General features: G+C 48.1%; 9 protein-coding genes across 9 annotated transcripts; 5 read left to right on the forward strand and 4 right to left on the reverse strand.

Moving 5' to 3' along the window:
• Positions 1-39: 39 nt before the first annotated feature.
• Positions 40-1,894, reverse strand: ASPWEDRAFT_115250 (uncharacterized protein; the record flags this gene model as incomplete). The annotated part of the gene is made up of 2 exons (XM_040828569.1): positions 40-924; positions 974-1,894. 2 exons carry the CDS (start codon positions 1,892-1,894, stop codon positions 40-42), a joined length of 1,806 nt encoding a protein of 601 aa, XP_040687126.1.
• A 2,036-nt stretch (positions 1,895-3,930) lies between these two features.
• On the forward strand, positions 3,931-4,813 carry pfy1 (profilin). The gene is made up of 5 exons (XM_040836041.1): positions 3,931-3,997; positions 4,102-4,117; positions 4,214-4,298; positions 4,394-4,528; positions 4,632-4,813. The coding sequence occupies exons 1-5, from the start codon at positions 3,970-3,972 to the stop codon at positions 4,761-4,763; spliced, it is 396 nt and encodes a 131-aa protein (XP_040687127.1). The 5' UTR covers positions 3,931-3,969; the 3' UTR covers positions 4,764-4,813.
• Positions 4,814-4,899: 86 nt separating this feature from the next.
• ASPWEDRAFT_43513 (Got1 family protein) lies at positions 4,900-6,491 on the reverse strand. Its single transcript, XM_040836042.1, has 5 exons — positions 6,130-6,491; positions 5,982-6,008; positions 5,849-5,897; positions 5,763-5,778; positions 4,900-5,674 (listed from the first exon to the last, which is right to left on the reverse strand). Exons 1-5 carry the CDS (start codon positions 6,158-6,160, stop codon positions 5,378-5,380), a joined length of 420 nt encoding a protein of 139 aa, XP_040687128.1. The 5' UTR covers positions 6,161-6,491; the 3' UTR covers positions 4,900-5,377.
• A 774-nt stretch (positions 6,492-7,265) lies between these two features.
• ASPWEDRAFT_160227 (uncharacterized protein) lies at positions 7,266-7,827 on the reverse strand (the record flags this gene model as incomplete). The annotated part of the gene is made up of 1 exon (XM_040829785.1): positions 7,266-7,827. A coding segment is annotated over one exon (562 nt), but the record flags the coding sequence as incomplete, so codon positions are not given.
• Positions 7,828-8,190: 363 nt separating this feature from the next.
• ASPWEDRAFT_43515 (DASH complex subunit DAD4) lies at positions 8,191-8,759 on the forward strand. The gene is made up of 5 exons (XM_040836043.1): positions 8,191-8,218; positions 8,291-8,347; positions 8,403-8,447; positions 8,505-8,589; positions 8,640-8,759. The coding sequence occupies exons 1-5, from the start codon at positions 8,216-8,218 to the stop codon at positions 8,666-8,668; spliced, it is 219 nt and encodes a 72-aa protein (XP_040687130.1). The 5' UTR covers positions 8,191-8,215; the 3' UTR covers positions 8,669-8,759.
• Positions 8,760-8,880: 121 nt separating this feature from the next.
• ASPWEDRAFT_622470 (actin-related protein ARP5) lies at positions 8,881-11,769 on the forward strand. Its single transcript, XM_040838626.1, has 4 exons — positions 8,881-9,303; positions 9,375-9,695; positions 9,758-10,698; positions 10,749-11,769. The coding sequence occupies exons 1-4, from the start codon at positions 9,108-9,110 to the stop codon at positions 11,553-11,555; spliced, it is 2,265 nt and encodes a 754-aa protein (XP_040687131.1). The 5' UTR covers positions 8,881-9,107; the 3' UTR covers positions 11,556-11,769.
• Positions 11,770-12,601: 832 nt separating this feature from the next.
• ASPWEDRAFT_622473 (uncharacterized protein) lies at positions 12,602-13,392 on the forward strand. The gene is made up of 2 exons (XM_040838627.1): positions 12,602-12,903; positions 12,972-13,392. The coding sequence occupies exons 1-2, from the start codon at positions 12,724-12,726 to the stop codon at positions 13,176-13,178; spliced, it is 387 nt and encodes a 128-aa protein (XP_040687132.1). The 5' UTR covers positions 12,602-12,723; the 3' UTR covers positions 13,179-13,392.
• A 115-nt stretch (positions 13,393-13,507) lies between these two features.
• Positions 13,508-14,645, forward strand: ASPWEDRAFT_622364 (uncharacterized protein). The gene is made up of 4 exons (XM_040838624.1): positions 13,508-13,749; positions 13,800-13,903; positions 13,972-14,094; positions 14,150-14,645. Exons 1-4 carry the CDS (start codon positions 13,606-13,608, stop codon positions 14,316-14,318), a joined length of 540 nt encoding a protein of 179 aa, XP_040687133.1. The 5' UTR covers positions 13,508-13,605; the 3' UTR covers positions 14,319-14,645.
• Positions 14,646-14,972: 327 nt separating this feature from the next.
• On the reverse strand, positions 14,973-19,656 carry nte1 (lysophospholipase; the record flags this gene model as incomplete). The annotated part of the gene is made up of 2 exons (XM_040837876.1): positions 14,973-19,194; positions 19,289-19,656. 2 exons carry the CDS (start codon positions 19,654-19,656, stop codon positions 14,973-14,975), a joined length of 4,590 nt encoding a protein of 1,529 aa, XP_040687134.1.
• Positions 19,657-20,095: the final 439 nt, after the last annotated feature.

A 20,095-nucleotide genomic window follows, 5' to 3' on the forward strand; every position in this document is an offset into this window, starting at 1 on the left:
CGGGTATCTAAATGAACACGCCTCGCGCGAAGGGAAACATCAGAGCGTTTCAATTCGCGCGTCTTGAGAATTTCCATGCCGGTGACCATATTGGGCATCCATGAACTGAGGAGTTTTGGCCCGGTTATTCATGAGTCGTTCGTCTGGATTCAGTCGATCGGCTCTCGGTCCAACTGGTACGATGACTTGTCTTTTGCCTTTCGACACGGAGACAGATCTCGCGATGGAAACCTCAATCTTGGGAAGCGGATCCACGGAATCATCAGGATTTATATCTTCTGCCTCATCATGCTCATCGCTGAGAGGCATACGGGTGGATTCTGCTGGCGAGGCCGCGGATTTTCTTTCCACGGGAGACATGATCTGGTCAACCTTTTCCCTGGTTGCATCAAGAGGGCTAAGTAGCGAAGAAGGTGAGTTTGAATGACTGCTGGTTGGTTGAGATACCAGTCCTGCTGTTTGAATCTTTAAAGATGGGGGCGCTTCCTGTGCAGGTTCATTTCCTAAGGTATCCTGATTGGCAGTTTCCGGGCCTGGCTCCTGATGTGTATGGCATTGGGTTTCAGGCATCTCCTCGGCCTTTCTCGAAGAAGGCTCCTCATTTCTTTCTGGTAGAATAGGCACGGGCGAAACCAAACAAGATTCCATATGTGGTTCATGTGACACTGGGGACTTTCCTGGTGGCGGAGTTTCCACATGAACCCTGTTCTCGTCCGCAGTAGGAGTCCCGGTATTAAGTCTCGTTAAAGATGTTTGGCTCCTGAGAAAAGGACTAGAACCACGCGGCAGAATTTGGGATCCTCGAACCTTGGAGGCTTTGTTGACTTGAGTTGATGGGAACAATGTGAAGCTGGGCGATTTTGATCTGGACGGTGAAGCTGATCGCGGTTGTGGTGGTAGAAGTTCTGATGGACTTTCGGACGACTAAAGTCTATTTAGCATCCCTCAAACACATGTTAAGAAAATACTCTACCTCTGCACTTGGGGCCGTTATATCATTCAATGTTTTGCTTCTTCTGGCTGAAGAAGGTGATTGGTCTTTTGGTTGGTCTTTACCCAAAAGACCACCAAACATCACGCTATACCTTTCCAGCTGAATATCAGGAATGTCGACTTGTAGCAAGGGGCCAGGATTTCTTGATTTTGAACCAGAAGCTTGCTGTCCTGTTTTCGTGGATAGATCTCGAGTGCCGGGTTTCTGTTGCTGATCCTTTGTTTTCGCTTCGATTCCAGGCTCTATACGCGGCCAAGAGTCACATGTTCCATCGTCGTCCTTCTCCGGGGTTCTTTTGTTCACGGGATTGTTGGGCTGATAATCAACTGAATATGAAGATCCTTGTAGGCAGCCATCATTGTTGACTCGGACTTGGTAGAATGGTTTACTCGATGCGGATGTCAAAGCATGCTTTGCCTTGAAAAGCCCTCCGATCTTCCTCCACTTACTGGATTTGCGCTGCAGGTTTGATCGCTTCGGTTTCTCAGTATTGGTAGTAACAAGAGGAGGCCGTTCTTGTGCCTTTGAAGGGGTGCTTTGCGAATCAGCCAGCCTAGGACTACCCAAAGCAATACCTATCAAGTTCTCGTTCATTCCCTTTTCATTATTCGTCGGTGATGGTACGGCTTCCGCTGGCGGCACGGTTATTCGAAAATCAAACCCAGGACCCGAGGCCTGCAGTTTCTTGTTTTGTGTTGGTCTTTCTGATGTCCTGGGTCGTTGAAAGTCCCAGTATGCCACGGCTTGACGAGGTGTTGCTGCTCGGTCGTGGCTTGTAGCATTTTCGACGGCCTGGAGGTCGTTTCTCGGGAGGGCATCGGTATAGTTTAAAACGGGACTCGATATGGTATCTGATGGCTGAAATGCGCGCGATTTCCCTACAAATACTCCTCTGGCCATTTCCCTAGGATTTCGTTTCAAGTAAACTGTGTGATGAGGAATGTGATGGTGGTAGAGAAAAGAAAAGGAAAGATATGAAGCATAAAGTAAGTGAATGAGATTTCCAGATCTCGAAATGAAATAAAATTAAGCAAATAAAGAAAGAATGGACAGCCTTCCAGAAGGCCCAGGTGACAAATGTGCGGAACGGGGAATTAGACACATCAGGCATGAAGGGAAAGGAGGTTTTAATGATAAATCAGGGCCACGGCATGGAAACTATGAAGTGGACCTTCAGTTCCAGAGTATCATATCTAAATGAGACACACAGTAGGGGCCAGCTAGTGTTAGATTAACTTAAAATTGCAAAGATATGAAGGCCAAAACACCACAACCTTGTAGGGTGGTCCAGCAAGACCCTGAAAAAGACATTTTTACTGGCGCGCTGGAGCGCGACAGAAAACACGAGTCACACAGAGCCCTTTGCCAGTAACTCTGGCCGAGATCATTGCCTCATTCGATAATGAGAGGCGCAAAGGCTGCAACAGAGGCTGGATGACCGGCAGGAGGTGAAACGAGTCGGCGCTATCAAAGAGCGCGTGGGATGCTTATTTTGGCGGCTGCGAATCAGTGTTGACAGCAGCAAAAATAGTAAAATTACAATGGCGGAGAAATAGCCAAAGAAATGCTCCGTGGCATGTACGTACTCCGTAAAGGCCAGGGAAAGACGTCAGCTTTTTGGATCTTGGGCAATTAGCTCCATTGTTTCACCAATTAATATTCTGAAACGGAGACGGTCCGTCCAAATGACCGGGGGCCTGAAAGAGTCCAGGTGCCCAAAGATCGTTGAGAAGTTGTAGTATGACACCGATTAGAAAATAGCTATGTCGCGAATGTACGGAGTACCCCATAGTATGAAATCCCACAGGCAGATGAAATGATATCGTGATGGATAATGCTGGTGCATATTTGTGCTGAGCCGAGATCATGAGAAATCTGAAACCGGTCCCAATTTGGGATGTTAGTAAACCACGGGATTGCTGAGAAAATGACTCCACCGAGGCTTCACCCGAACCATGTCTGTAGATAATAACCCAATCGATCAAGAACTCAAGGGTCAGAGACAAAAGGAGCCGCTGCCCTTGGGGCTTTCATTTTTGTTCATAACTTTCTTTTGCGCGAGTTCATGTCTCCGCTTTCTGCCATCGTCTGCCCGAGAGAATTGGACGCTGTAAGGCCATTCTAATTGTGTCCAACATGTAGCTATGTAACAACGGACAATTTAACGCCAGGAGACAGGAATTTCTGGTAGGAATAACGACAATTGCGATGTTGGTGACGGTGGACAGCTTGTCTTCGATTAAGGAGTCGGTGGATACAGGGCGGAAGTGATGGCCGCCCAAAATGGAAAGGCGTTACACATGATCAGCACCTGACAGGCACGTGCTCTACTGGTCATATTGGGAAAAGAAGGTGGACAAATACAGAACGGGGATATGGACAAGCGGTAAGGGAAATCAGAGACAAGAAGCAAAAACAATAATCGCCCATGGCCAAGTTGCTCTAGTGATATGTAGCACTTTGACCGGCTGGTGGGGTAACTATCACTCTGTAGTAGACGCCGTTGACCGCTGACCGCCTTTATGGTCGTGATGCCTTTTGATCACGACAGCAAAAACTGTTGAGAGAGGTGGATGTTGTTTAAGTATGTAGGAAATTAGATATGTGTATAGACCTCTTTTCCTGTCAGTTAGGTAAATATATCAATAAGAACGATTCTCATTGGGAGGGAGGAGGAGAATAAGTAGACGAGATTCAATAAATGGCGGGGCATCTGCGCTCTTCTTCCTTGTTGCCAGCACAGCCCACCCCACCTTTTACTCACCACCTAGTCTATCTCCCTCTTCACCCACAACAAAGCTACTACTTATCCCGATCACCGACTTTATCTGTTTTCTTTTCTTGACCTTCTCCTCCTGCATATTTCTTGTACTTCTCTTCTTCCCTCCACCTGGAGAACTTAACCTTCTTTTTGTCATCATCCCCTTTTCCTTTACACCCGATCTTCCCGATCACTTGTTTATTCAACCGTCACAATGGGTGCTCACTCTGCTATCTGGCAAGGTACGATATCGAATTGAAATCCTTAGTTCCTTTGAAAACTACATATTGAATTCATTTTCTCAATACTCGTCAAATATGTGGCTAACGTCTCTTTCTTCAAACAGGATATGTCGACTCCAGGTACCATCTCACCCTCCATATCTACCCCGCTCTGATCATCTCACACCCCCTCCATCCTCATACTTTTCTTCAATTCTGACGAACGAACCTCAACAGTTTGATGGGCTCCGGCCAATTTGACAAGGCTGGTATCTTGAGCTACGACATTTCCGCCCTGGAGGCCGGTTCTCCCGGGTTCACGGTATGATGAACACACGTCGCCGAACTGGGCTCAGCCTCGGTTTTTCGGTCGGACAAGCTTCCATCATCAGATCAGCCATTAACAACATGCTATAGATCTCGCCCCAGGAGATCGCTGCCCTGAAAGCTAGTTTCGCAGACCCCTCCTCCGTTTTCGGAACTGGTATCACCGTCGGAGGTGAGAAGTTCGTCTGCATCCGCGCCGATGACCGCAGCATATACGGCAAGAAGGTACGAATGACCCGCATCCCAAGCTCGCGCAAATCAACAACTTAGCAAGATGCTTTTGTCTTCACATTCACGGAGGATACTAATGGTATTTCTTTGATTCTAGGGCAAGGAGGGTATCGTTATCGTCAAGGCCGCCTCCGCAGTCATGATCGCTCACCACGGCAAGGATGTCCAGACCCCCAACGCAGCAAATGTTGTTGAGGGGCTCGTTGACTACATCAACAAGCCCCAATAGATGGGGTCGAGAAGAAAACGCAGCGATTCGTTTGAGTTGTGAGAAAGGACAATTGCCACATCTACCATTGCTGGAATGCAAATCATGGTGGCTCTTTTTTTTTCTTTATTACTTTTTTTATGTCAAACATAACCCAGTAGATATGTTCAATAGGTACTGATCACAGTACAACTTTTCAAAACCATTTAATGAACCGCACCAAAGCTGAAATAAAATATGGAATTCGATTATAGCTCGGATAATCATTTGGCATATCATCAAGTTTTGGTGACATCTTGCTGCGGATGAGACAATCATCAGCTGGGATGTCACCATGCTACTTCGAATAGAATGAGACTAACAACAAAAGAAAGCAGCCATTAGTAATTACAAAACTCTAGCACATATCACGTCAACTCGTACATTTAACACAACAGTTTCCCATTTGAGACCTGGTGAGCAGAGGCATAAGACCAAGATATCAAATATAGTAACAAATCAATCCGTAGCCGTCTGACCAGGCCTCATAAGGGTTCGCGTATCCATACACATTAAAATTTCAAAGTCTCGTCTCTTTTTGCGCCAAAAAACTCATGCAGGGGCTAATGCAAACTTTTGTGCAACGATAACAACGACTATACCGGCAGTTCTGCGTTGCTTCTACCGCCAGCCAATATCTCAAGGGCTCGCTGGATGTATGGACCCACGACGGGGATATTCCCAGCAAATTGGCCGATGGTGATTAAGAAGTCGCCAAAGAGTATGAAGAGACCGTACAGCTCGATGAGGAAGCCAGTCAGAGGCCAGCGCAGGAGAATGAGAAGAATGCCAGATGCGAAAGCAACGGTGCCCTTGAGCTTTTGACGGCGGGAGAAGAAGGCAATTGTTTTTTCGAGTCCGATGATGAGAGTCAATCCGATAAGGAACAAGATCTAGAGAAGATCAGCTATGCGAATTGGAGCGTTGGAAGTTTTTCAGGGGCTAATATTCGATATCGAATTAGGGGCGTGGTCAACGTACATTTCCCATGGCAAGCCTGTAAATGAATATCGCATTAGTTCCTATTAACTCGACAAAGCTGGACATGAAGCTGAATGCAAACTTACAGCGAACGATCAAAGAACATAACTACTCCGCCAAACAGGAATAGAGCTCCTATATCATAGTCAGAAACATATATCGAAAACAGAGTCACCCCAGTATGAAGAGATAACGCTGAAGGGCCTCAGTTTCACCTACCACCAGAGCAAAAGATCACACCGACCTCTATTTAACACGGGTTAGCAATGGAAAAAAAAAAACCATAAACGGGATTGAAACCATCCCAATATCCAAAATCCAAAATCTTTGGATCAAGGCCTCCACGCGAAAGTAGGGCACTGCATACTTTGGTTTTCGGACAGCCACATGGTTGGCATCTTTGCGTTTACCCAGTTGAAATTATATGCGCAATAAATATAGCAAGCTGCCCAGCGAAATGCCTCGTATACTTTATAGATATCGGATCGCACCAGTTGATTAATCAATTCCAAGGCCGAATGAGCGGGTGGAAATTCGTCAGGTGTGGAGTGGAAAAGGAGTAGCTGCGTCGAAGGCGGATGTCGAATTTGGTGTGCGCGTCGGAGTTGTGATGATAAATCCCAGCGAGATTTGGTGTCCGATTTGAATGAAAGTCAAATCAGATCCTAAAAGAATTAGGAGATATGAGAATGAGTCGTTCTAGTTTAACACTGTTTGCAGACAGTCGTTAGGCTTCACAGTAAACAAAATGTCCCATCGCAAACGATTCTGCCACGGTTGTCTTGCGTCCAATTGTGCTAGTCCCGATCTGGTCGGCGGTCTGCAGGCCGCAAAGCACACTCTTCAAATCCACACAGCCAACGAATTTCTTCCTCTTCCGACTTTATTATTCGAGTCACCAGCCAATCCTACAATCATTCTATACTTGGAATTTCGACACTTTTGGCCACCAGGAATAATGATAACTGGTTGAGAAAAGGAATTATGATATTCGCCTTCCAATGACAACGCTGCAATATACAAGATGTACTGCTCTGGCAGCTTGGGACTGTTTTCTAAAACAAACCATACTCATGCCCCTGATTTTCCTGCCCTAGATATTTCATTTCCCAAGAGTCCAATTCCCTTATAGGCTCGCATGCTTCATGCTGCCCCAACAACACGCCGCGACGACAGCATCTCCGGATGCTGTAACTGATTTCCATTTGGTGGAACATCGGTACTAGTCGAGTGCAACTAGCACAAGGCGAAGATCGACATTTATTTAAAAGATCACGAATAAGCCGGAGCGTTTTCTTGAACCTGTCTCGAGAGGGGCACGGTGGGTGGAAAGGGCTTGACTGTGATGGTCGTACATATCCCATATTGGACAATTATGATAGTAGTATCTAAAATGAACTTGAATTAATATTGGAATATGGTCTTTTCTAGTGTATAACTCACCAGTCTATTTCCCAAAGAACAATTTCGTAAAACGCAGAAGCGCCCAGTAAAGGGTACGTCTTATTTCAGAATAACATTGGCACCTCTGGCTTCCAGGTAGGTTTCCGGTACACCTTGTGCCAACGTTCTGATGACACTGAAGACCTCCTTATCGTGATATCTCAATCTTGTCTTTGGGTCCGTGTACGGGGCTGGCAGTCCAGTGATATCGCAATAGCGTTTCTGATGGAACGAATGCACCGAAGGCGCCGACTCAATGTTTGTATAAGTGACCGAAGGCCCTGAGGGCACAGCTGCTCGTGCGTTCTTCTCCAGGACGAGGGTCGATAGGTTCTGCGCCGCCTGGGCAATGTTCGGATCCCGTGAAGCGCCTTCAGCAGGGGTCTGGCTACCATCTGTGCTGGTAGTAGGCAAAGGAGTTGTAGCGCCGGAGTTGGCCTGCGTTGCCAGCACTGATGCTTCTTTCCGGGAGCTTTCTGAAAGGAGCTGCTTGACGTTCTTGTTGCGGCGCTGCGATGGTTTCCAGTTGGGATTGCGGAAGGGACGCGGAATCGGGGCGATGTCGAGACTATCGAGAAGCCGCTGATGAGCCTCTATCTCAGCAGGTGTTGGAGGGGCCATGGTGAATTAAACTGTAGATGGGATATTTAGGAGGTCAAGAAGAAAGAGATGTTGGGATGAAGTCGCTGCGGTTGTTAGCAATTGCGGAGAGGAATCTTGACACAAGACGAACCGGAGGCGGCTGCTTGGTACGGCAACCGCATTGTATCAGAACCTCAAGGAAAATTCTCATCACTGATGAAACTTCTTGTAGCAGCACCAGGCCCTTCTTTATCTTATTTTTGAATGAAAAATACGCATCTTGATTTTATTGTTTGCTGAAAACGAGCAGGATTGGTAGGAGACATTGTTCTGTATATAATCACGTGACTCGAATTGCTGGTCGGGTTCCAAACACAAGCAAAAATAAACAACTTTCCATCATCAACAACCCTCATTAAGATCCCAAGATGGTAAGTCATGCACAGAATTGAAGACTGGTTGTTACTCATGGGGAAGCTCATGGCTAATATTTGACTTTGCAGGAGAGTCCTCATGAGCATCAGCAGGCTTTGCTGCTTTCTCGAATCACCAACAACATTGTAAGTCATCAGAAGCGAACTATGTTTCCAAGTCCAATTACTGAGAGATATTCAGGAGAAACTGAATGAGTCCGTTATGGTCATGAACAAGAATCTCCAGGTACACGATTTGCCCTAGTTGTCTGTTGGGCTTTGGCAACTGACTAATGCTTCTTAGGAGGTCAACATTCAAAATATGAACGTGGAACTCGTGGCTCAGATGTTCAAGAACTACCAGTCAAATGTTCTTTTCCACCTAGAAGGTACGGCATCTCGATCTCCGTATCTTTTGCATCTAATTGACGCTATCTAGCTACGGAGAACTTGCAAGAGCCATCGTAAAGTTGCGCTGCGCACATTTAATTCCCAGTTACGAAGGCATGAGATATTGGATTATGGAATGACATACATAGGTAGAATGGAGACACCATCTTTTCTTTTTGCTTCGAAATTCCAAGTGTAGTGTAGCACAATGGCCCGCAGTCCGTGACGGTGATGTTATGCTCTAGAGTCCCAGCAGGCCGGCCAGTCTTGGCGGCATACAAACGCCCGGAATTTCTCCAACTGCGCCGAGCGATCCTGGGGTTCAAGCACCACAATCATCTCATCCACTGCTGCATTATCCTGGCTCTTTATCAGCTCCAGGTCACCAGGAACAGTTTCATATTCCTTATTTCCCTCCCACTCGCCACATTACTATCTGCGACCGACTGCGATGCGGTGAACGACGCCATCCGAAAGCTCCTGAGTTCCTAGTCTGTCTTCAACCTCCAAGGCCGCCATGACTATTATCTCAGAGCAGACGATCCTTCCCGGTCGCTATTCGATAACCGCCTCCGAGAAAGCGGCCGCGAAACCTGCACCGAAGCTCTACAATACTATAGACTATCCGTTCAAGGGGTATCATGCACCGCAGCCGGAGGGGTATGAACAGAGCAGGTCCAAAGCCGATACGAGCGCCATCGTCATTGATAATGGTGAGTACAACGACAATCCTACACGCTGGGTCGCTGTGAGTTTGTAGCTAATACTTTATTTCTTTCATCAGGTTCCAGCCTCGTCAAGGCCGGTTGGTCCTTCGATAAGAACCCCCGGGTCACTCTTCCCCCTGTGATGAGCCGATACCGTGACCGAAAGCTCAACAAGGCATGTCAATTCATCGGAAGCGATGCCTACGTTGATGCTACAACCCGTGGTCAGCTCCGGTATGCCTTCGATCCCGGTAGCAGTGTTGTTGGAAACTGGGATGTCATGGAAGGATTGCTGGACTACATCTTCATCAAATTGGGAGTGGATGGGGCCAACGGAGGAATCGACCGACCCGTCGTGATGACGGAGCCTATTGCGAATCCGAACTACCCAAGAAAGAGTACGTCAAGTTGTCAATGGGTGTGTGGTTGCTTTTTATGCTGACATTTTGCTTTCCTTTAGTGATGAACGAGATCCTGTTCGAGTGCTACTCTGCGCCATCTGTTGCCTACGGAATTGACTCCCTTTTCTCCTATCGGTACAACCGTGGATCCAACGGACTTATCGTTTCCTCGTCTCATACATCGACGCATGTAATTCCCGTCTTGAACAATAAAGCACAACTCGCGAATTGCTCACGACTAAATTGGGGCGGCATGCAGACATCGGAATACCTGCTGAAGTTGATGAGACTGAAGTACCCGACATTCCCGGCCAAGATGACAGAACACCAGATGGAGGACCTCGTGCATAAGCATTGCTATGTTTCCACAGACTTTGACTGGGAGCTGAGTGGCTTCTTGGACTGGACTGGACTCGAGGACCGGGACCATGTCGTTCAATACCCCTTTACGGAGCATGTGGTTCAAGAGAAAACAGAGGAGGAACTCGCGCGTATAGCAGAGAGGAAAAAAGAGAGTGGACGTCGACTTCAAGAACAAGCGGCGAAGATGCGGTTGGAAAAGCTCATGAAGAAAGAGCAAGAGTTGGAATACTACAAGGATTTACAAAATGGCCTTGCATCGGAAACCAAGAAGGAGGCCAGGCGTATTTTGGAAGCCGAAGACCTGAAAGATGAAGCACACCTGGACCGACTGATTCGGGACCTAGAAAAGTCTATCAAACGATCGAGGAATAAGGACCTTGGAATTGAAGAGAATGAGGAGCCCTCGGAGGAAATGTCGTTTCCCTTGTTGGATGTCCCAGATGAGCAATTGGATGAGGCAGGATTGAAGGAGAAACGCCATCAGCGGCTTATGAAGTCGAATGTTGAGGCTCGGCAACGTGCAAAGGCGGAGAAGGAACGCGAGAAGGCTCGTCGCGAAGAAGAGGAGCGCCTTGATCGGGAAAGGCGAGAGAATGATTTTGATAACTGGATTGCTGAACGGAGGGCTAATCGACAGGTAAGGTTTATGCTTTTGAAGTCTGCACACCATTACTAATATTCCACCAGAACCTACTCCAAAGGATCAAGGAACGTGACAGGCTGAAGGCCGACCTTGGCAATCGAAAATCATTGGCAAGCCAGATGCGTATGAAGACCCTTGCCAATCTGGCAGCAGATGGACCGAAGAAACGTCGGAGAGGTGGTGACGACGATGACTTTGGTGCGAACGACGACGATTGGGGTGTTTACCGTACCGTTGCTACTGGAGATCAAAGTGATGAAGAGGAGGAAGAAGACCTTGGTGGGATGCTCAATAATGCCGAAAACGAACTCCTTCAGTACGATCCTGAGTTCACTGAGAATCACACGCTCGCTGCGCAATCCGACTGGACGAAGAGTCTGGTCCATGCCTTCTTGCGTGGTCCCTGGCCCTTTGACCCTGAAAGTCAACGCGAGGCTCATCAGATTCACCTGAATGTAGAGCGTATCCGAGTGCCAGAGGTGGTGTTCAAACCGTCCATCGCAGGTGTAGATCAAGCGGGATTGGTCGAGATTGCTGCTGACATTGTCAACCAACGATACACCAACCCGACCGACCAAACAAATTTGCTACGTGATGTGTTCCTGACGGGCGGAAACACGCTCTTCCAGGGATTCGATGAACGTTTCCGCAATGATTTCCGGGGATTGCTCCCTGTCACTACAGAGTTGAATGTCCGCCGTGCATCCGACCCGGTCCTGGATGCCTGGAAAGGAGCGGCACAATGGGCGTCGGGGTCGGAGCTGGGCCAACTGTCTATTTCGCGAGAGGAGTACCTGGAGAAGGGCAGTGAATACATTAAGGTATGTCGGAATTCACTGATGAGAAGGTAATGGCTGACCCAACGTCTAGGAACACGATCTTGGAAATGTGACTTCGTGATAAAATGTGGTTTTCTGGTTGTGCCATCTCAACACTGATGCACCATTAATGTTGAAAAAAAAAAAATCGCCCCTTGAAATGAAGACAAAGACTTAGATCACGATGATGTTATCCACGGCGCGAGGGATAAAGGAGGATGACTGATGAAACGCAGGGAATCAGGCGTAACGGGATTAAAATGGACATCGTCTATCAAGTTTGAATAGCAGGAGTTGCATTGTGAAGCTGTCGTAATTTCCCAGATGTCGATCTACGTTGTAACATATTTGTATATCCACTACCTTAGTCTTTGTTGTCTCAGTGCTTATCAAGTTCTTCCATTAAAGTTACATTGCAGTTGCTGAATTATGGTCTTTTTTTTCATCCTTGCATTTCACTCATGTTGTACTTAGTCAAGGTGCATCCAGCATTTTATCCATCTGATGCCCCTTACTGTCCGCCTTGTGTACCCCAGACAAGATTTATCCGAAGACTGTCAAATCTGGGGTTATACAAATGGATATCAATGAGTCTTATTATTTATTTTTATCATTCCACCAGAATTTCTTCCACCTTGGGTGTCTACATAATGCCATGCTGTAAACCATGACCGCCGAATGAAATCATGCCATTCAGCCCTGTGGGCATCCATCCACCTTGGATATCCACTTCCAACCGCCAGAATCCGAGCGTTCCGGCGTCAAGTAAGATGATCGCCAATTAGTTGGAGCTTCAATAGTAGCTTGGATGAATCGCCCGCATTCTCCAATGACCACCTCGCAGCTACTTCCTGCACCCACGGGCTGTTTTTCTTCACATGATGCACCCAGCACCAGTGGCGTCCACTCTTTTTTCTCGATGAAGCCCATTGTTTTCTTTTCCATCCCTTGGATCATGAATCAGGAAGGGGAATCAAGATTGGGCCAGATGGGTCTGCTATTGTTGTGATTCATGACTGATAGCTTCTGCCCATCAGACTGGCTGGGGTGATATGATTCCCTGGATCAGCACTGCAATAGCTTCATTGAGCAGCGAGAGAACAAGTTGTTCCTGTGCGGTACTTTGCAACCCTGCGCGGGGTGAACATCATCTGATGCCATTCGACAAGCCACAGCCAGACAAGCAGCCAACCGACCATCCATGAGTCAATCCATCGTCAGGTTTCCCCTCTCGGTCTTCTTTTTCAGTTGCCTCTCCCTGTTGATTTGCCTTTTTACCATCATACCACTATCATTTTGTTTTCACCTCTCGCCGCCGACTGTCGAGCATATCCCCTCCGGCATCCAATCCCGAAGTCACGCAACGCCATGTCTCTCCCTGGTTTGAACAACCTCAGTCTCCCTTGCAACTCATCCCCTCTATGGTTTTCTAACCCGTTGTTTTTGCAGATCACATCCCATTTTGTTGAGCTTCCTGCAGCTCCCTATGCCACTCTCCCTGTTCTCTCTTCACAACTTGACATCTACAACGCACGTCCATCCCCTGCTTTCCCCTCACCAGGTAAACAGTCCCGCGAGGGGAACACACACAACGCATCCAAAAGGACCTCATGCGAAAAAAAACGGCGCAAGTTGGGCTCCAAGCTAGACAAGTGAAATAATTAGGGTCGACAAATGGCATGCGAGGATCAAATCAGACGACAACAATCAGACTTACAACATGCAAATCACATCATGACGCATCTGGGGAACGGAATACCCTTTGCTTTTTTTTCTCTTTCCCTGCTAAACGACCGTGGATCTGCTGCTAGTGCTAACGCCACGATCCAGAAGCTTTGACGCAGAGGGAAGGTTGGATCCGGCTCAGTCGGGTTTTCGAGCAGTAGTTGATGTTGAGGTCCTATTGCTCGAGCTGTGGGCGTATAAAGCCTGGCTTGAGTCCCCCTCTCAGGTCTCGTCTCGTTTCTTTTTCCTATCATCTACGAGCATCATATAGTACATATACTCCAGGCCCGGGGGTCTGCTTTCTTATATACTTGAATCAACTATTTTTCTTAAGGATATCCAGTCCAACTCAGCAGTCATGTTTACAAGCGCTATCGCCCGTCCACTGCAGCTCGTCACTCGTGCCATGCAGTGGATTAGTGCTGTCATCGTTATGGGAATAACCTCCTATTTCATCAGCAAAGGTCCCCGTGGTCAACATATCATCTACCAAGAAGTCATCGTACGTCTTGCACCTCTTTCCTCCAACGAACCTCTTCTGACCTCTGACAGGCCGTTATGTCCGTCGCCTTCTTTTTGCCGGCTTTCGTCTCTCCTTTCTTGCCCAAGGCCCTAAGCAAGTTCGTCCTTGCCATCGACATCATCTTCTCCTACTTGTATGTCCATCCATCTACCCATCCACACCTACATCAGAAAACAGCTACTAACACCCCCTCCTATCCAGATGGTTGACTGCATTCATCTTCGCCGCCCAAGACTACAACTGGCACTCATGCTTCGTCAACTCTCCCTTTGGTCTAAGCTGCTCCAAGAAAAAGGCCAACGAGGCATTCATGTTCCTGACCTTGTAAGCTCCCCAGAATCATACTCTTGTTTCATAACCATCTAACCCAGTCAACCAGTATTTTCACCTTCTTTGCCATCTTCCTTGAGGTCGCCTCCCTCTGGGCCTACCGTCGGGAGAACGCCACCCCCGATCCTCACCGTGAGAAGAACGGTGCCAGTCACCCCGCCCCTGCTGGTCGGGCGCCACTTGATGCACCGGCTGATCGCCCAGCTGACACCGTTTAAGCGTCGACTCGGTGTGCTTAAGCATGCAGGGGGTGTTATCGTTCTCCTGTCGTGCATGATGGCAGCTTACGAAGTACAATATAATATCCTATCCATTACCACGAGGACGGTTTGTGTATGTGGGATGGAATGAAACGATCTATGATCTTTTTTCGATTCTTTTATCCCAGCCAGTGGCTGGGTGAGGCCATTTATGGCTTCGTATTTCTTGTTTAATATTACTTTAATATTCCTGCTTGCTTTGTCATGTTATATACCATTCTTTCTTTTACATACTTATCTGAATCATGATACATGGCTCAAAATTTCCATAATTTTTACTTGAGGGCGCTAAAAGGTGTTAACTTCTTGGGCATGTCAGTCCAATACAACTTGTTCAGGCACACATACATAGCTTTATGCAGGTTCAAAAAATTGACGGTCAAGCAAGACAGATAAATACAGCATTTTAATAATTCCATGCAATGTGTTGAACAGCAGCAGGTAGTGGTATAATGCGTAGGGCTAGAATCGCTCAAATGAAAAGTTGCCCTGGAACTCCCGCTCTTTTTATAACGTCATCGAGCATCATTCACACTCATAAAAAATAAAAAATAAAAATAAAAATAAAAAACAAGAAAAGCAAAAACGATAACACAAAGAAAGAAAAGCTCGTTATATACTTGCCCTTCGTGGAGCCATGGTTCGTTGTAGCTTCTTTTTCTCTTCTGTCTCCTCTGGTATTGGTAGCGAGCCCTCGTTCTTGAGTTTATCCAAATACTGCTTCCCAAAGTCGTAACCAACCTTATAGATCTCGTCAAATTTGCCAAACTCCAAGGTTCCATACGGATCGATCGGTGGGCGCATGTACAGACAGCCAGGCGTGTTCTTGGCCCGCTCGAGGTTATCGATAGAAGACACATATGCCAATCGCGCCTGGATTTCAGACAAAGTTGGTGGATTGGGGCACGAGGAAAAGGGGTTCCAGCGGTTGACCGTGGCCCAGAATCCAGAAAGCGAGTCCCCATAAGCTTGAGGGGTGTTGTCGTCTATGGAGCCGACATCGACAGCAAATATAACATCTGCGCCTAGACCTTTCATGTGGGCCACAGTCAGATTGTCAATGTAGCCACCATCGAGGAGCATGCTTCCTTCGTCACACATTGGGGGTATAAGGCCCGCCAGTGACATTGAAGCACGGACGTAGCGCCAGATGTAGCCAGATGAATGGTATTCCGGGCGCGATCGGCTGATATTGGTAGTATTGCAGTAGAATTCCAGCCAGAAGTCCTCAATTTGGCTGTCTCCGAATGTCTTGAAAATACCCCGGTTGAATTCATGGCCTGTCGTATATGAGGCAGTTGGGTAAGTCAGATCCAGAGCAAAACGCCACATGCTACCCATGCGGCCAGCAAACTTCTTCGCACGACCATACATTGGTACGATATCAGCATCCCGCGCATAGAGGGCGCCAATAAATGATCCAATTGAGGTTCCCCCAATGATATCGATAGGAATTCCTGCTTCTTCAAGGGCTTTGATCACACCCACTTGGGCGATACCACGAGCACCTCCGCCTCCAAGCACGAGTCCAACAGATCTACCGCAAAGTCGACGCGCGAGACGATGGAAGTCTCCTTTGAACGGGGTTTGCGAGGAGTATAGAGGTGATTGATGGATCCGCCGCGAAGTGTACTTTTGAATTTCAGCCTGGAGGACTTGCACTCTTTGCTTGAGAACTGTTCCAAAGCGTTTAGTCTGCGGGTGTGATGGCTCAGTCGTCAGTCGGAAGGACATTTGGATGTGATGGTGCCCTCCATTGATCCAGACTCGGTTCTTTAACCATCGGCGTGTCAACCCAGCGGCGCAGTACCGCTCTGAATGTAACAGCACAAGCTCCTTCCTAGCCGTTGTCTTCATTCCAAGCAAGAACCTCTCATATTCTCCAATAACGGGCGATGATTCGGCAAGCCCAACGAGCAAAATACAATCGGCCTGCGTTATGCATGTTTGGGTCCATGGTGAATTCACGTTGGTGTCTGCAATGTACAAAACCATTCCGTATTTCTCCTCCAGGTCAGCCAAATACTGCGACAACTTCAGCTTTCCCATCTTGCTAAAGGCATGGCGGCCTAAATGGTTAAGAATAGCCGCTTGGTTCAGGGATGTCACCCCATTTGTTACCCCAACCTGATGGAAGGCATTCAGCAATCGATGGCCGAACTCGACCACAGGAACACCAGCCGTTACTGGCAAGATACAAACCGTGCGAAGATTGACGGTAGATGTCGCTGTCTTGACCCCACCAGCATTGGCATATTCGATACCCTTTTCGGACACCGGATGTTCTACCAAATCTCGCATCCGCTGCGCGATGAGCTTAGAAACCTGGATTGTGATTCCGGGATGTTCCTGGGCAAGGCTGTTAAAGAGAGACCTAGGGAATTTGGCCAATTCTGTATCCCGAATTGCGTGCAGAGTTGCTGGTCGCGTCGATTCTGTCATAACTTCCAGCTCACCAACGCTCTCTCCTTGACCATATTCGCCAATGACAGTCATTTTCCCATTGGGACCCTCGAGAACTGAACGCAAGCGCCCATTCAAGACAAGGTAAATAGCATCGCTTTCATCGCCTTGGTGGAATATAACTTGGCCAGCATGCACCTGTACCCATTCGAGGGCGAAATCTATGTGAAGGAGCAAGCGAGGCAGGAGGCTTGTTATTCTTTTGGCCAGCGTCAACAGAGCAATCGGGTACCGTTCTGCTATCCTCTCCAGAGATGCTCTAGGAAGGAATCCCACGTACACATCCGTTTTAGCGACAACGTCAGTGTGTGATCGGTACGATGCGACAGATCCCACATAGCCTTGAATTCCACCAGGCTTGATCATGTAAAGTGATTTGCGCGACTGCTTCTTCTTTCTAGGGTCATTCGTAGCTGTGGTGGCCGATGCGCGGGACGATCCGGTCGTTGTACGCCCCAGAGATGGGAAAAGCTCCTCGTGTGGCTGTCCCAACACGGACTTGGATGACCCTACAAGATCTTCACCTCGATCTTTCTCGGGCATACCCACGTCCAAGAAACCGTCAATAACATAGTAGAGACCCGGATGGCGTTCTCCTTGTTCAACAAGGACCGATCCTTGCGGAAAGTAAACAATCTCGATATCGTTTCGGAGCTCATCCTTCAGATTTATGATAGGCGATGTGCCACCAGCACTGGTAACAGACATTGACATCATCGACTCCGTCTCGCCATCTCCAGATACATCGTATGGGTCAATGAATCCAAATGCATTGTTACTGAACACCGCTTTTTGGCGTCTCGAGTCGTATGAGAGGAGTTTTGGAGATGCATCGCCCGAATAGCTGTTCTTTCTCAACGCATCACGAGTGCTTCCAGCGAGCCCGATTCCCTTCATGATGCATTCTAGGATAGAATCCCGGAATAGGGCGTCTTCATCAACGGACTCTTTGCGATGGCGAAAAGGAGAGGCATGAGAAGGCATGGCAGGTGGACTAAAAGGGGCATGCTCGGTTTCAGTAAGAGGGCTAAGCAATTTGGGGGCAAAGCTGTCGTGCCTAGGCCCGAACCGGGAGAGTTGGATAGTAGACAAAAGATCCCCTGGACTAACTCCTGCGGCTTCACGCTCATTGATCATATGGTCCGGACCTGCAGCAGAAGAAGGGCGTCTTGGGGCCATCTTCGCATGAATGGCAGCTTCCTTTCGCAAGAAACTGCTCGAATGGGGCCTCCTACCCGCAAAAGGATTGTGCAACGCGATTCCTTTGCTAATTTCCTCGGTGCCCAAGCGGTCACGTTCTTTGATAAATTTGTCTTTTAGACGATCCAAAGCTGCACCTCGCATGTCGTTTGGCAGGTCATACGTGGTAAACTTCGTCATCTGTTTTTCAATTCCCAAGACATCGCTGGTAAGACCTAGGTATGAATGTGCCGTTGCAAAAGTGACCCTCTGTAGTCGTGTAAGAATGACCTGGACAATATGCGCAGTCGCCCTTGGGTATACCCTTGTCAGGCGGCGAAAAGCACTGGCTGGAATAATTGCAATTGTCGTGTCCACCATAGCTCGTGCCACAATATCGGGATGAACGGACTTTCGTTGTCCTTTCTCTGGTCGCTTTTTCTCAAAATTATGGCCCTGTCCTGGCGGGGCGTGGTTTTCCTCCAGGTTCAATGGAGGGACTGAAGGCAAAAAATCACTGCTGTTATTGAATTGAGCAGAGCCACTGCGATACCTGAAAGTGGACTGCGGACTGGGTGCACCGGGACTTGCTGGAAAAGAATCGGCACCCCGGCCTGCACCAAGATCTGCACCAGTTTCGTTGGAACTAGAGCCCTCGGAATACCGTAGTTCAATGTCCTCAGTGAACAGCGACAGAATGGAGAATAGGGACGACATTGATGCTCCATTTTTGACCTCTGTGAGCAATTGGTACCCCTGCTTGCCATGGATGCTATGGTATTCATCGTCGGAAGACTCGCCTCCCATGTCATTCGATTCCTCATTTGGGCCATGTTTCCCCTCTCGCATGGACTTGACAAATATCTGAACCAACCCATCCACAACCAAGCAAAATCCTTTCTCTTCCTCTAGCAATAGTGTTTCACCGGCAATCAACTTTCTGGTCTGCATTGTCCGGGTCAATTCGTGGAACACTGGCCGTTCCAGATAACCGAAGACCTTGATGGCACTGAGAAATTCATCGAGGTAATTGGCCAGTCCTGGCTTCGAATCGCCCTCCTGAACATCGGGGAAGAGGTCGACCTGCGGTTCCTTGCGCTGAGGCTCGGGGGGCAAGCGACTGTACATGTTTAGGAAACGGTACCGGATGAACCAGCTAATGGTCGAAAAAAGGGCCAATCCGATCAGTAGCCTATGTATCAATAAATCAATCGGTCAGCAAACACGGTGAGCAAGAAAATAGAAATATAAAAAGCACAAATAGTCAGAGAAAATCAAGGCCTTACAGGGTCGTAAAATTCATGGTGAAGGTCAGGCTCATGGAGAAGAGTGTGAAGAGCCATGTTGGCAGCGTTATGGTAGAGAAAGTGATCACCCAGTATAGCACACTGGGGATGACCTGGAAAATGAAGGAAAACACCCATCCAATCCACCCCGCCATGGTTGAAGGTATTGGGGGAGAGAAAGGCGGGGGAGGAAGATAGGAATCAGCGATGCCTGGGCCCAAGGAAAGAGTGGCGGTTAGAGCGGGCGAGAACGGTGTCGCGACAGAAAGAGAGTTGGTCGACGAAGGCGCTGAGGAAGATGCGTGAAGAAGAGAACTCAAACTCGGAGACTCAAGCGACACATCACCAAGGGCTCCGCTGTCGGCCATGTTCCCTCCTTGTTTGGTGTTTGATTTGGGTGGAGGCGGAATGTGAGACTGGGAAGAATCGGGCCAAGGTACGCTGTAGCTAGGCAAGCTAAGGTAGCTAAGATGAGGTCACCCAGGTCCGAGGCCGATAATGTTGACGGAGTCAGGGCAACTTGGCGGCAACCATCCTAATGCGAGGTAAAACAACGTGCAGGCAGACGATCTGCTGGCTGGTTGGTTTAATGGATTTGAGTCTCCTGGCAAGTGGTTGGGTTGGTCGAGTTGGTCATGATGGAGGGAGGAGTCGACCGTTAGAAAGAGGGGGGGAGCAGACGCACTTGGCGATGCTTGCAGGTGATCGGCGCTCAGTACGAGAGTTGGTGTTGAAGGTTTTTCAAGGTTCAAGCCGATAGTACCGTCTGACCATGGTGATAATAAATCAGCCATTGAAGAATTCTAG

This window comes from Aspergillus wentii (assembly GCF_001890725.1).
Source record: "Aspergillus wentii DTO 134E9 unplaced genomic scaffold ASPWEscaffold_6, whole genome shotgun sequence".
Lineage (NCBI taxonomy): Eukaryota > Fungi > Ascomycota > Eurotiomycetes > Eurotiales > Aspergillaceae > Aspergillus > Aspergillus wentii.